Source organism: Egretta garzetta, unplaced genomic scaffold, assembly GCF_000687185.1.
Source record: "Egretta garzetta isolate BGI_Z169 unplaced genomic scaffold, ASM68718v1 scaffold79, whole genome shotgun sequence".
Taxonomy (NCBI): Eukaryota; Metazoa; Chordata; class Aves; order Pelecaniformes; family Ardeidae; genus Egretta; species Egretta garzetta.
In genome coordinates this window covers 2944346-2959935 of record NW_009260791.1, presented here as the reverse complement: position 1 = coordinate 2959935, position 15590 = coordinate 2944346, and the positions used below count along the sequence as shown (strand labels likewise).

The 15590-nt window shown below is 45.7% G+C and overlaps 1 protein-coding gene across 1 annotated transcript in view; it reads left to right on the top strand.

Annotated features, from left to right (window-relative positions):
* The window catches only part of IFT43 (intraflagellar transport 43), a 49626-nt gene that overhangs the window by 29164 nt on the left and 4872 nt on the right, over window positions 1-15590 (top strand). Inside the window, exons 5-6 of the mRNA XM_035902027.1 lie at window positions 3707-3739; window positions 4257-4300. Of these exons, the coding sequence (XP_035757920.1) occupies window positions 3707-3739; window positions 4257-4300 (77 nt within the window). The remainder of the gene's footprint in view (window positions 1-3706; window positions 3740-4256; window positions 4301-15590) is intronic.

Sequence of the window (15590 nt, the reverse complement as noted above, 5' to 3'; positions counted from 1 at the left end):
AGCAAAGACAACACTCAAGAGCGGGATCAGATCTATATCCTCTGCCCCAGGACACAGCTAGGGGAGAAACAGGTATTCTGTACTAAGAATAACATAACATGGGGTTACATGGGGTCTGTTGGGGTCTTCTGCCCGATCTCTCAGCTATTCAACACCCTGAAATAGAGAGGGGGTCAGCAGCTGGCCAAAGCCAGAGGGAATCTTCTGGGATTTTGGTTATGTTTGGGAGCACAGACAGCCTTGTGGTGAGAGGGAGTTTAAACAGAGCTGTCCAGGTGATGGGGTTGGTCCGTGTTCTTTGGCCCTCCAGATGCAATGGGCTTATGAGAAGAAATGGAAGGAAGAGAGGTATTGCTGTCTCACAAAAACTGGGGGTGGCAGGTGTATAATACAGCAGACTGGATGCATTTATGAGCACTGCTCCCAGGATTGTATTCTTTTGTTTGCCTTTACTTGAGTGGGTGTATCTACAGTTCATACAAAATTGCTTCTGTTGTAGGCATGTGTTGCTACCATCCCTGGGCCGTGCTTCCTGCTGGAGCAAACCAACCAGGGCAGCGCAATTCTTGTTGCTGAGAACGTAAGAAAAGAGTAGGAAATCTGTCTGTGCTGGCTGGAGTTTACAGTCTGGTTTCTTCCATGTCTACTTTCACTCGCCATTGGAAAGATGCGCCCATGTGGCGAATGAAGAGGCTGCTGGGCCTGGTATTCCTGAAGGATGAAATGTCGGTCTCAACATGTTTCAGTTGGCATTGATAAGCTGAGCCAGTTCTCAGGAAAGGGTACTCCTGATGCTTAAAGCAGTGTGGTAACTTCATGAAGAATGCCTGTGCGGCTTCCCATAGCACCTGGAGAGCAAAGAGACAAGCAGGTGACTGGTTCTGCAGGAGTAGTATCTCCATGTATAGTTTAGCCCTCAGCTAAGCTTATGGAATGGACAGGGTTGGAGGTAGGGCACCTTTTGAGGATCTATTAATGACTTCCCTTGCTGCCTTGAAGGTTTTTAACCTTAGAACACAAGGCAAAGCTTGTCTTTTCTCTCGGGGTGACTTTGTTAGGTAGATTTAGGTAATGCAATTGGGCCAAAAAAGCAAAAGATTAATCAGGAACCAACCAATAATCTTGTGAATTTTTTTTCCCAATCTGAAACAAGGAATGAAAAAGTAATTTGGCTTCAAAATGAAAGGAAGTCTTATAAAAAAAGAAAGGAAATAGTAGGCTGGTTCATATCTTCTCTACCTTATTAGGTAATCATTATCATTACTTTATTAGCTCAGTCGTTAAGGCTGCAGAGAGTATAAAAATGTGCAATTCCTTCCTGTGCTCCAGAAGTTTCATACTACATTTCCTGGATAGTTCTTTACCCGTGAGCTTCTCAGCTGGTTTGAGATGCCAGTTTCATCAAGTAATGCTGTTCCAAATCATATATTAACAAATGTCTCTAGTACAGGTGACTGGAAGCAGATGTCTCACCTAAACAGAACAACAGTCATTTCTAGCTCCTGCTCTAGTGCCGTTGGTACTTAAGTGCTCTGTATAAGCTACAGTACTGTCAGCATGAGAGACTGGCATCACCCGCTGCCACCTTCAGACCCCATGGCCTAGGGACTAGGATGTTCTCCTGGGGGGGCTGACCGTGGGGCTTTAGCTTGCCCTAGAGAGAGGAAGGAACTGGCTTGTTTGATGGGAGAGTGTTCGAACACCTGGGCTCTGGGATTAACAGGGTCAGTACTATTCTCCCCTCCTGATTTATGAATTTGTTCCCCTAATTGCTGTTTTTTCCAATATAGGGCAGCTATTTCATAATGAAGTATTTACTTCTTTCCCTGAATAAGTCATTTCCTAACATAACAAGGAAAACTTGAGAAGGCTTTGGAACATGAGTGAAGTAGTCTCTGCCTCTAGGACTAACATATGACTGCCTTCCCTGTGGGCCACCTTGATATCTGTCATGACAGGGAGCTCAGGAAAAAGAAACAGAAATTGCTTACAGGGATAGCAGGAGTGACCCTCTCCTGGGAAGTAGAAACATGTGGAGTGTTTCACTCCTGCCTGGGGACAGGATACGAGCAAAGATGTAAGGAGTGTGAGTACTGAGGAACAGAGCGTTATTTGGGGCTGGTCAATTATCAAGAGTAATGGGATCATGCTAAGAAGAGGTTAGATTGAACCTCCAGGAAATCATCTCCCTGTGCAAGGTTGTGCAAAGCCATCCTTGGGGATGTTTCAGCTCAGTGGGGGCAAGGCTCTGAAGACAGGGTGTGGGAAGCAGTTCTATGAAGGCAGAAGGGAGGGATAAAATAAGATATTGCATCATCTTTCTGTCTCGTGTCTTCTCAGATTCTAAAGTCCAGTGAGAGCTGGTGGTGGGATCTCTTTGCACTGCCACTGGGGAGAAGGATGGAACTGGACAATTGCTCCTCACTAGAAGAGCTCTCTCCTAAATTCCCCAGCTCCATTGCACTTCTAACTCTTCTGATGAACAGAAGGGTGCAGATATAGCTGAAAGCCCAGATGCAGATATCACCTATATGGCTGCAGTTCTCATTATAGCAGTGGATATTATTGGGCTCAGATCAGTGTAATCTTTAGCTTCTCACAGACTGCAAGCTCCAGGGAGAGCAGTGGAGGCAAGGGGCTTTCTTCTTCTCATACCTAGACATCCTCTGTGCCCTGCTCCTTGCTCTTAGAAGAGTAGATTATTCACAGGAGAGTTAGGTGAGGGGCATAACCTGCTAGAACAGAGAGCAGATGAGGAGAGGCCCGTCTCATCTCATGGAAGTGCTTTGAAAGGAGCAGTGCAAGGCAATGAAACAACTCTTACATCTTGGAGTGTCCTGGGACAGTACATGTTGTAGGGGAGAGACCCATGTATTCTTTGTCACGGCACCCTGACTTCAAGGGAGGGGAGAATATTTATTCCCAACGCATAGAGATGAAACTTCACTCTGCAAAATGGCCAAAGCAATCAGCGAGTGATGGAGTATCTGCTAAAAAGAAACCTGGCATTTAATTAACTTTTCAAAGTGCTGGTTCAGCAACCTCCATGTTTTACATTTTGAATATTGAACAAGCGTCCCTAATCGGGACTGAATTACTTCTGGGCTTGCTGGGGTGGAGAACAAGGGAGCTGCCATTTGCCAGTGCCTCCCCCCCACGTTATTATTATGAACTCCTGTTAACTCAGCCAGATCAACCCTGATTTACTGCAGCGACAGCATGCCTGACCTGAACTTGGCCAGCTCAGGTCGGTCTCCTAACCTGCAAAGGCAACCAGGTAATCCTTACGCACGACCAGGGGGAAGAAGGACCTGTTGATCTCTCAGGGGTAGGTAGACAAAGTATAGCATCTTCTTCACTCCTTAATGTGTTGACCTCTCTACTCAGGTAAGGCAAGCTTTACCTGCAGCTGTTGGCAGAGGGGATGAACAAGTATCTGAGAAGCGAGAAAAACAGGGAGCATGGCTCTTCCTGCATCTGTGCACGGCTGTCTTTTTGGACCCAAATGGTTCTGCTTCAATGTAATGCGCTCAAGGACTTTTTGTTACATTGGTTTAATGGTCATTCAGAATTCTTTAAAGGGGCAATGTGTTACATCAAAGCTGGTGTAGGAACTGTTTTGCTCAATAACAGTGATATAGGGAAAAGTGCAGTTTTAAAATTTGCTCTAGCATTTTCTAAGCATAAGCCTTTCTTTGTCTTGCAGGTCAGGAAGAAAGCATGCGGAGGAAGTAGAAGAGTAAGTTCCCATTTTTGCTGAGACTTCTTCCACAACTTTTACATCTGATCTCACAGAGAAGGGACATGCAAGACTAAGCACCAGTACAGCAAGATCTGAAATTTGGGAAGGGTACAGAGCCTGGCATGATTTCATGTCATGTGTCCTGGCATGGGGCAGTGCTGGTCACTCTATAGTTCCCTGGTTATGGAGTAGGTAGTGTCTCTGTCACTCCCATATGACAGAAAGAAGGAAGAGTAGAAAGCATCCATTTTCCTCCCAGACCCACCCCAGGCCCTGCTGTCTGCAGCTTAGGGGTTTGTCTCAGGTACAAAAGGCACCTTGCTTAAGCATTCTAAGCTGAGATTTCTGCTGAGTCCAGCAGTGAGGGGTATGGAATAAGGTCAGTCTGCAGGCAAAGCGTATCTGAGAATTCACCCCTCGGCAGGCCGTGAAGCTTGTGGGGAGGAAAGGAACAGAGCAAGATGCTTTTCTGGGCTTGCAGTTGAAATTCTTTGTTCCTTGTATTTTGCTGTAGCCATCGTCTCAGACAGCAGAGCCTGGAGGCATCAGATGATGGAGGTAAGGTATCACCTACTTGACTGCAAGAAGTGCCTTCATGCATGTCTGGGTGTTCCCCAGTAAGGTGATCAGAGGCATCTTGTAAGAAATTGCAAGGAAATGAACCACCCTGGGGGTAAACAAGTGTGGGAGCTGCTTATGTCTCCCCAGCTGCTGAATGAGGGAGAGAGAGCAAAGGAGATGGGGAGGAGGATGAGGAAGTGAACCTGTAGTCTAACTCTGGCTCTTCATTAACCCAAAATGATAAAGCACCTTTGGGAAGAAGGAAAGTGTCGAGAACACACTTTTCTCTGTGACTACCTCCACGTGGAGAATAGTGGATTGGGGCAAAAAGAGAGGTAAAAGAGCAATAGGAGGTTAAGAGCAGGGAAAGAAATCACTGCTGTCCCCTAGTTTAGGTGATAGTATGCTCTGCTTAAAGCCTCTCATGTTTTATGGTAACATATTTGTCTTGTTCCCATCGGGACAAGTGCCTGCACCACTCTCCTGGGGTCTCTGTCATGAGGGAATTCTTAATTTAAAAAATCCACTTGCCCTAACCCAAGACCATAGATCATAAGCTAAGTGTAGGCACCATTGGGTAATCTCATTCTATCCCTGTACAGGCTGCTGTGAAATCTACTGGACTCCTGACTTAGCACTAGTTTTCTTTATAGTGTATATCATCTGCTCTTCTAGGACTGGATGAGCCAAGAGAAATCTCAGGAAAAATCCACAGTATGAATTTTGAGACGAGCACTAGAGAGCTGTGGGGAGCATAGAAATTCATTAAAGTCTCTAGGAGCTACCTCAGTTTTCAAGGGCTAAGAATTTTATACAGTGTATAAGAAGTTGCATCTGTAAAATATCACCAGGCATCGGAAGAATTACCGGGAGTCACAAAGGATCAGCCATCAGTATGGTTAATGAGATTAAATGAAGACTTATTTGGGTCTTCCAGACAGATTAAGCATTGCAACATATGACTGCCAGAAGTGGCACCTTTATAGCATTGGCATCTTCAGAATAGGCTTAATTTCCCCCTGGGGAAGTTTCTTGGGCTTCTTAAATTTCAGCGTATGTCGCTGAGGCTGATAGTCTGTTCTCAACAGCTCCGTGACTGTTAGCGTATATGCTGTCCTTCTTGTTGAACCTTGGTCTTGTATTCAGAGAGTAACAACTGTCTTTGCTAATCAGGCATAAAAAAGTGCTTGCCACATGTTTGCAGCATGTGACTTTTAGTGCTCCAAGACCTCAGGTAATACATACAGAACAGAATTGATTCAGAATGTGGTATGAAGACATGGCAAGTCCTAATGCACTTCACTTACTTATCTGTGCCTAACCTATGATTAACAGTTGAATTCGGATTGTTTGCAAACCAGAGTTCAGCTTTGGATTAAACCTATGTGTTAGAAGAAAGATCCCAGTAATCTGATCATTGTTCCTACCCAGGCAGTTTCTGGTACTGTCAAATACACTGTGTTGTGGATCTAATTTGTATGTGGAAAATCTCTAAACAGATCAGTGCATTGCATGCTTGTGGTCCTATTTCTACAGGGAGATTAAGCAAGCTATTCTGGGAGAGGAGTTTTCCATATGGGCTCAACAATTGCAATAAAGAAAAGTGGCATATAAACAAACTTCAGAACCTGAATAAAATTACTTGTTTTTTAATAAGCAGAGAGATACAGATAACTGCCCAGTGTAGAAGGCAAGGAGGAGCATGCTGTGGCTGTGCCGTAAATTGAGCTGTATCAGCCTCCCCGTCGCACAGAACTGCACTTGGGCTTGTGTCCTTAACTGTAACAGTAAAGCTCAGATTCTAAACACAACAAAAATCAAGACACTGGTGTATGGATCCCCAAGGGTGGGTCACGGTTATTTTGTGCTGCATAATGTGTTAGCTTGTACACCTTAATATGAACAGGCGCAGTTGCGTAGTGCTTGCTGCTGTCAACCAATACATTTGGATCGCCTTCCTTTAACCGATTAGAAAGCTGAGCTGTACCATTCCATTAACATTGTTTGTCCCCCATCCAACCTTTTCATTAGAAGAATGAAGGACAAAACTATATGCCCTTAAAAATGTATTCTTGTGTATTTGAAATGTGCTCAGTTGTGCTAATTTATACAGCACTAACACCCAGAGGCTTGGAATTTGGAGTCCATTGTAGAAAGTGTTAAAAAAGTGTAGGACCTGGAGAGAGCCCCATTTGGCATGTGGAGAATGGAGGGAAGGTTGTACAGCCAAGTGGAGACTTTTGGGCTTGTTATGCCTTGAAGTTTCAGAAATGAAAGTAGAATTCTCTCACTGCTCCTGGCCATTCACCCTGTGCATGAAATAGCATCTGATTCCTCATCTCCATGGGAGTTTGGGAGAGAAGGGCAGTCACTTCTCAGGCTGTGTGGGAAGACTGAAGTAATATGGGAGATTGTAAGTGGGTGGACCAGACAGGGACGTGCACAGAACTATTTGCAGTTTCAGCCATTCCTTACAGTTGCACAGGGAAACCCAGAAGGCGCAAGTCATCGATACTGCACAATACAAGCCGTTCAAATACTAGCAGTGAAGTACCTTGGCTCAGATCATACTCAGAGTTAATTCTCTCTAATCCATCTTTCTTCTTCATAGAGGCCAGTCCAGGACAAGAGAGCCACTTTAAAGAGGAGCCAGTTTTGAGTTATAGGAAAGCAAAGACATGTGTTTTACTAAAAGCACCGTTTGCTCCTGTAAAACTCCAGGCTGGAAAGACTGCTTTGAAATAGTGCAGTGTCTCTCCAGAAATAGGTCTGGAGTGTCTAGTTGATGGATATTGGGGTTTCCTACAGCACCCGCGGTAAGCTTAGTGCCGATCCTCCTGAACACACACTGGTGCATGCTAGTACACAGGCATAGCAAATGGATAACGCACCTTTGCTAGGTCGATGTGTGTCCAGCTAAACCTTGTCATGGGGTGGCCCAGCTCCTCTGCATGGTGGGAAATCTGCTTTAGCAGGATTTAATGCATCACAACTTGAGGAATAATAAACTTTCACAGGCAACATAAAAGTGTTTAATTCCTAAAGGACAGGCCTAGTTGAGTTGGTTTTGGCCAGGGGCAATTGGGGACTTAATGCTGTGTATGTAGCAATCTGGGCAATCTGAGAGAGGAGTTTAAGGGTAATTGCTCAATTTTCTGTCCATGTCAACAGGGGAAATGGGCAGCAATGACTGAGCTCTGTATGGCAGGGAAACTGCACGAGATGGGATATGTGAGGCTATCAGTGGAATTTAAAAAGTGCTATCTGCAGAGCCTTGCTCCCTTTTCTGTAGCAGCCAAGAGGTTCTCCCAAGTGCAGACTATTCTTTATCATGAAGTGGGAGGGAAGACGGAACAACCAAGTTCTTGTTGAAGGGCTTTCCCCTCCCTTTGCTCCTTTCTCCAGCAGGGCAGTCGAGTTGCTGCTTTGACTTTGCTTGGGTATTTCATTTGGCTTTACTCTGCTTATATGTCTCTCTCTGGCATGCAGCTACAAAGGGCTGTTTCCTGTTGGGATGAGAAATGCTGGCATTTCCCCCAGCCCTCCTCCCCACCCCCCCATCAGCAAACTGCTCCGTCCTTTTGGCTAAATGTTTCTTTGTTGTTCCTTTCTTGTCCACCAGTTCTGCACTGCTGGGTTGCACACCCCCAAATGGCTGTCTCCTCACTACATTGCCCTTGTTTTTTTTCTCCTCAGCACTCTATGGGGACTTGTTAGCTAAGGTTGTCATTGCTCTCCCAGCTATCCTTCCCCCATAGACTACTGCCCCATCTTCAGAAGTCCCTTCCCCCCTTCTCTCTGTTACCCTTGGGATGCATAGCTCCTGGAACCGGGCTTTTCTTGGAGGATTGGGATGTGATGCGTGATTCTCTGTCTGCAGGAACAATGGCTTGTTATTTTAAAGCAGGTAATGTGTGTGTGTGAATGAGACAGCTGATTGAAATGAAAGCCTGACTATGCTGCACAGACAATCCAGACCTGACCTGCAGGTGAGGAAAGCTGCCAGGAGACAGTCACTAGATCTGTGCCCTCAAGGCAAAACCCCTTCCTGCCTGCTGGGAAGCCTCCTCAAGGAAGCAGAGTTGATGATTAGACCTCTCTATACAATGTCAAACCTCCAGAAGGACTCCTTACCCTTCTGGCATGTGCCAGCAGTTCCTTTGCATTTGAACAGGATGGGAGCCCAGGCTCTGTGCACAACAGAGGAGGAAGTGGGCACATGCCGTGGTCCCCACATCCTTCTGGGGCGTGATGTCTGCCTGTCAGGTGGGAGACAGCCCTCACAGGGTATCCGGCACCTGGAATTCACAGCCATAAAATATCAAACACCTCTTGAGCTGCAGGTGAATAAGTACCAATGATGAAATTGCTCCAAACAGAGCTGAGTATAGGGTGCAGTGTGGATTACTGTTGGCTCTATCATTCCTGATAGAGTTTGCCAGTTGCTTCCTTGGTGAGCTGCTGTTTTTACAGAACACACCAAGTGCTGGTGGATTCCAGGGGCTGTGAGCTGCAAGGACAGCTGCACTGGGTGAGCATGAGGGTAAGAGAGGGGGGAATTTGCAGGAACAGTCAGGGATGTGGCAAGTGGGTACTTCCTGGGTTCAGGAGGCAGTGGTGCAGTGCTTTGGGGAGAGCTAAATGGACAAAAAGTTCCAAGCAACAGTGGAATTGAGATGGAGTGAAAAACATGGTGGTTTTGGAAGTGGTGTGAATGGGCTGAAGAGAGGGTCCAGGGGCAGAGAGTGACAGTGACTGCTGAGTTTCTGGGATTCTGCGCTGTGACTTTGTGCGTGGCTCTGTCAGCACACACAGTCCTCCCCTCAGCCGCTCCCCTAACGCGTTACCCTGAGTCTCTGCGCAAGGTCAGTGAAGGGCAGACTGGGCACAACCCAATGCTTTCCATTGAGCTGTTGGTCCAGGCCAGTTTGAACTCCTCCCGTGACTGCTGGCATTGTGACCTAGAGCCTCTGGTGTTCAAGGAAGGCTCCCTCCTGACAGCCACAGTGGGCAGGGGGGAGTAGAGAATATGTCCCAAGGGATATGTCTGAAGTCGTATTTGAAGCAGCAGACCACTGGCCAAGGAGGCAGTGGGCAGCTTAATTGCAAGGGAGCACACAGAGCTTTTTGGAGGCTGAAAATGATGGTCTAGGTAAGTATCTTCCATCACTAAATCCTGCGATATGGTAGATACACAGTCATATTGGGTCTGTGATTGCTGAGTCCATAAGTGTAGTTGACGGACTAGGTTTACCTAAAATACCCTTTAAGAAAAAGCTCTTGAAAGATGATTACAGAATTGAGACACCATCATTTAAAACTGCCTGAAGCAAACTCCTTTGAAAATTGCAGCAGTGGAGGGACAGAGAGAGAACCACGTAGCCCTTGATTGTAGTGTCGTTCCCTCAGGACCCGTCCCCCCTCCCCCTCAGTTTCTCATCTGATATGAGAGAGAGCAGCAGTAAGATTCCTCATCTGTCTTATGAAAATCCGATTCTGAGTGGCTCTGATCAAACCCGGCTGGCTGTCAGCAGTGGTGGCCTTCTGTGGTGGGGGGGAGGCTTCTAAGGAGTTGCTGGATGTGGAAGTGTCATGGGTGCTGCCGATCAAAGAGGCATTTTTTAATAAATATATATAAGAAAAAATAAAAAACCTAAGGATTTAGCATAAAAGAAATGTAGTTTGTCTTGTTTTCCCAGCGTAACATGAAGAGGATGAAATAGAATCAGACACGCCTGCTCCCGAACATACTTCCACAGGAGCATCCTGAGAAGCTGCTTTCCCTGCCACGGTGATGCTCTAATGCAAAATCACTCATCTCCAGCACTGGTGAGGAGGGTTTTGTGTTTCTGAGTTCACCAGACCCTCCCTGGGCACCTCATGCCTTCTCATCTGCTGCCCCACCACCTTCTGAGTATGTTTCAGCAGGGGAATCCTGTAAAGGAACAGGGAACAGCCTTTGAAAAAAGAAAAACAGATGTTACTGAAAAGGAGGGCAGGCATAGTGCTCTGTCAGGGGGCTGTTGGTAAGGCTAGGGGGTGTGTTACCACTCTAAATGCTGATAGCCTCGAGAATATGGTGGACTCCAGGTCCTGAGCCTGGCCTCCAGCCTCTCCCATCTTGTGCTACTGGTGAACAAACCTATGCATTAAGAGAGTCCTCATCTTTAAAGTCATCAGTGTCTCCTCTTAATTCTTGCACAACACAAGCCCTGGATGCCTGACTTGGTGTTGAAGCCCGGCACAGAGCCCAGTGACTCACCTGACAGGGCTGTTCTGTGCCCTGTTGCTCTTCACACTTCCCAGGGGTTGAAACTCGGGAGAAGCTTTGTGTCAGTAGCAGCCTTGGCAAGTAGTGAATATGCCCGATGCCTGTCCCCAGCAAGCTCCCCGCTGAGGAAGAAGCCACGCCACACCAAGCAGTCTGTGAAAGCACAACACTATCGAAGCAAGTAGGGTGTTTCATGGACCACCCAACCTCCCAGCCAGTCATCCATCCAGCTGACTATTATCAGAGCTTGGTGGCTGAAGAAAAAGATATTTTCCCTGATGCAAGGCAAATGCATAATCTTTTAAGGCAAGGCTGGAGGGTCAGCAATGAATCTGCTGCATGACCTCCCCTAGATCCTATGAATCCTCTGGCACCTGCTCACTGGGTGACTTCTCCCATCAGCTTGGCCAGGTTGTGCTGTTACCATTCTCTTCCCAAAAGGGTGCTATGGGACAGGGGACACTCAGGTTATCTTCTGCTTGTCTCAGCTTTTAAAGCAGTGTCCCAGTAGCTGTGGTACTGCCTGCTTTTCCCTCTACTGTTTTCATGTCCCAGCTGACTGATCAGGCAGGTATGCTGCTCCGTATTGGCCTACTAGTAGGGCAGTTTCAGTCAGGGAAAGGCATCCCTATAAAATTAATGTCCAAGCATCCAAAGAAGTGTTCTTTATCCTCTCCATTTGCCTGCTGCTCTCCTGAGAAAGCTTCCAAGAGGCTTCAAGCTTGTTTGTGTGTTCAGCAGAAGCTGTCTGTGTCCCTTGTTTCTTACGGTTTTTTGAAGATTTTTTTTGCCTGTTGCTTTCCACTTTTTTCTTTTTTTTTTAATTCTCAATTTTTCCACTTAGAGAGAAAAATTATTTATTGCATTGAGATGCGCTAATTAAAGCCATTTTCTGGTATTTGGTTACTGAAGTGTTTGATGTCTCTCTGACAAGACCATGAAATGCACGGAGTGTCCACAGGGACAGAATTTGCTGAACACGGTGCTTTGTAAATGAGGGGACACAGTGTCGCAGCAGCTCATGAATATGAAACGCCCATGATGCTACCTCAGTGGACTTGGGAACACAGATGAATCCTGTCATGTGCTAAATGAGACCAATTTCTTTCACTTAACTTCATCTTCAATCAGACCTTCTTCCATTTGCCTGTTTAAAATTCCCAAAACGTGATGCAGAAGGTAACAGCATTCAGTAAAACAAAGTTTTGCAGCAGCAGAGATACTGCAATTATTTCAGTTTTACAGTTTATAAGCAAGCAACTTAAACTAAAGTTAGTTTCATTCTTAAGCTTTACCCCCTTTGTCTTCTCTGGATATGGTGGTGTGTGGACAGGGAGGGCAGCACGGTCCCCGCTGCAAGAGTGTCCATTGTGAACCGGCCTTTGAAACCCTCACTCAGTTGGAGGAAGTGAATCAGACTACATGAGATAGACTAATTTTTTGGGTGTCAGGGTGTTGGCTTGGGAGACTCTTAAAGCAGCTCAGGGAGAAAGTGGCAACTACACTGCAGACTAACTGCAGGCCTGGCCAGGGACATGGTTTCTAGATCCAGCTCTGCCACTGATTTATTGCCTGACCTGGAACAGTTTCTGTCTGTCCCCACTTAGGTGCTGTTTCATATCTAACAGAGAACTTAGTTCTTTGGGGCTAGGATCAGATCTTACTGAGCTTGCAGGATTTTAAGGGACCCAGCCTGCAGGTGTTGCTACTAACCCAAAAATCAGCTCTGCCTGGGAGGGGAAGTGCAACTCATCAACTTGCAGGAGCAACTGGGTATTAAGGTGGTGCAGGTTCCTCTACCTCATGCTTGTTGCTTTCTGTGGTTGTCTTCCTCAGCTCTTGGTAAGTTACTTGCTAGGAGGTAAAAAAGGTGATGGTTACTGCATGTTCTCTAATATGAACACATAGGCACCTCCTTGCTTATTGTTTGGCTATTTGCATGTAGTATGGGGCACCCTCAGTCTTTCCCCTCCATCTTTTCCTCCTACCATCCACACGCTTCTGTCTTACGCTATTGGTGTCTTGCTGTAACTTAGCCAATAAGCTCTTTTTTTGTAAGAACTAGCTCAGTCCAGCTATTGTAATAAAAATATTATTCTTGCTTACACGCAGGAACTTGGATGTTCTGAGACAATCAGTCTGATGTGTAACTCCCCTGTTCATTTGGTATTGGTATCTCCTATCCCACTATAACTTCTGCGTGGATATGCTCATTTTGATTTTGTTCTTTGTTCACTCTTGTTCACCATAATCTGGGAGATGGAGGGGAGTTTGCGCTGGTGATCTAGCATTTGGTGCTCACTCAGTTTTTCACATCTCTACCACGAGCAGTTTCTAAAGCCAATATCTTGTTTCTTTATGGGCTGAGAAATCCACGGGGAAAGGCTTTGTGTTACTCTGTTCCCAGTCATTTTGAGCCACAAAGAGAAGCCTCACCATTCTTCTTTAAGTTCACTGCATGCACTGAGTTCTTATGTTCCCCCCTCCATCTTCTGTTGCATGCAGTCATTTCTTCTTCTTGTAAAACACTACCTGATGTGCGTGTCTACCTATTGTACCCTCCCTTTAGCTAAAATGAGAGCAGGGTACTCACTGTTGGGGAGTGAGTGAGTGCCATTTTTAGGACCACTCGCTCTGGGAATGTTATCTATCTCTCCTGAAGGTACTTAAAAGAAGTGCAGACGTGGTGCTTAGGGGGAAAACCTTTTTAGTAGGGCCAGCTGCGTTAGGACAAGGGGTAATGGTTTTAAACTAAATCGGGGTAGGTTTAGGCTAGATATAAGGAAAAAATTCTTTACAATGAGGGTGGTAAACCACTGGAACAGGTTGCCCAGAGAGGTAGTGGAGGCCCCATCCCTGGAAACATTCAAGGCCAGGTTGGATGGGGCTCTGAGCAACCTGATCTAGTTGGCGGTGTCCCTGCTGACTGCAGGGGGGTTGGACTCGATGACCTCTAGTGGTCCCTTCCAACCCAAAACATTCTATGATTCTATGATTCTATGATTCTATGACATGGTTTAGTGGTGGACTTGACAGTGCTAGGTTAATGGTTGGACTTGATCTTCAAGGTCTTTTCCAACCTAAACAATTCTATGATTCTGATATGAAATGGAGATTCAGAGGAGTTCTGTCTGGGGGGGGGACTGGTTGAGGGAGGTGGCATAGGTAACAGCACCTTGCAGCACAGTGTTCAGAGGCCATCTGGGAGAACAAGGTTGGTAAGATGGTTTGTACTCAATTTGTTCCCCTTTTTAATATTTTTTACCAGTTACACAACTTTTATTTTAATGTTTCTTACCATTAGTATCATATCAGTTTGTTCTGATTTCAAAGTCTGCTGGAAAGTGGGAGAAGAATAGCTGAAGCTAAGATTTTCATGGTGCTTCTGAGATTTGCCTACAGTTTTGATTAAAATCATTTGATTGGTCTTTAGACCATGGAAGCTGTTGTCTCCTCCAAAATGCAGCTGAGTAATGCATTCCCCCCCTGCCCCAAACATTGCCAGACTGCAGAGAATCACTTTTTGTTTCCAGGTTTTGAAGCTACCCCTTCTTCTCAGCTGCAAAACATTTTTTTTTTTTTTTTTTTTTTTTTTTTGGTAATGCACAGGCCATTTGTTCACTTCATTGCAGTGACCTGGTGTCTCTGAAGGTGTTTCCTTTTGCACCTAGGCACCTCCTTAGCATCTAAGTACGTTGTGCAGTCATTACTAAAGTTTACCTAGCTGGGCACTGAATTCGGGCATGAAAGTCTGGACAGTGAAGTAAGTGTCAAGATTCTGCACCAAAATCACAGGCTTATCAGTGTGATGGAAAATGATCTGAAACCTTTACACTGAACAGGAGGGAAAAAAAGTGGGTTACAGAACAAACGACACAGAGTGTGGGTTTGTAATGTAACCGTGTTGTTGGAAAAAGCTGTGTGAGTGCTGCAGTGCGAGACTGGGAGGGCATGGTCCTGTGAATATTTCTGCATGTACTATTGTTACATGTGAGTAACCTCACTGCAGCTAATGGGGATATTAAAAGTAAAGCATATGCCTACACTCTTGCAGCCATGTGCTTCTTCCCCCTGCAGCTGATAGTAGTGCCATGACTTGGCTGTGTTACTAGAGTTTACTGGAAAAAAAGACGTGAGTCCTAAGAGCAACAAAACCAATTAGGGAGCTGGAGGCTGTGTGAGGGGAAAGGTTGGGTCCTTGCTGATAAAATGAGAACTGAGATACTTTGCAAACTGTAGAGAGAGAGAAGAGAGCGGGATTCTAGAGTGGTGGCACCATGGGAATTGGCAGAGGGAAGAGGAAATTATAAGTAACAAGTGAAATAAAGACCCAAATATTTCAGGGCTGATTTGCCACTGTTAGCAGTTAGCCTGGGGAGCTGATATTTTCTTACAATTTGTGACATTTTTGTTCTGTGTCCTGTCAGACTGTGACAGTCCTAAAGGGCATTGCTTCTGCCTAGAAATGGACAAAATCATCCGCAGTTTGCAGTTAAGAACAAGCATGTGCTGGGCTTTGTTGGAGGGGCTGGCAGGAGCCCCCAGAGCATTTCCAGCTTTTCTGTCTGAAATGTTTTCAAAGCGCCTATAAAATATCGGAGCCTTGAATTTCTTTTGGAAAGAATTTCTACATAATTGACTGGATTTTGCTAATACAGAGTAAAGGTAACATTCTGCAAAGAGTTTGGGAATGTTTCCATGCAATTCAATGGCAATGAGATAAAACCAGCATGGGCAAATCCAGGACTCTTTGGGAACCTGCAAAATGGAAGGGGCATCAGTGATCTGGGCCCTAAGTTCACAGTTTTCTCCAGTGCAAAAAGAGATCAACAAAAGTAAAAGGGAAGCAGGAAGAGGAGACTCCAGAAATAGCTGCCAAAATGAGCACCAGGTGAAGAAATTCAGTTTGCTACAAACACGTTCCACATTTCTGCTGTCAAAAGAGGATAAGGATCTGATCTTTTTGTGCTACAGGGAATGCTGCTCCGTGGGCAATGGCAGCTCTGTTCCCAGGTA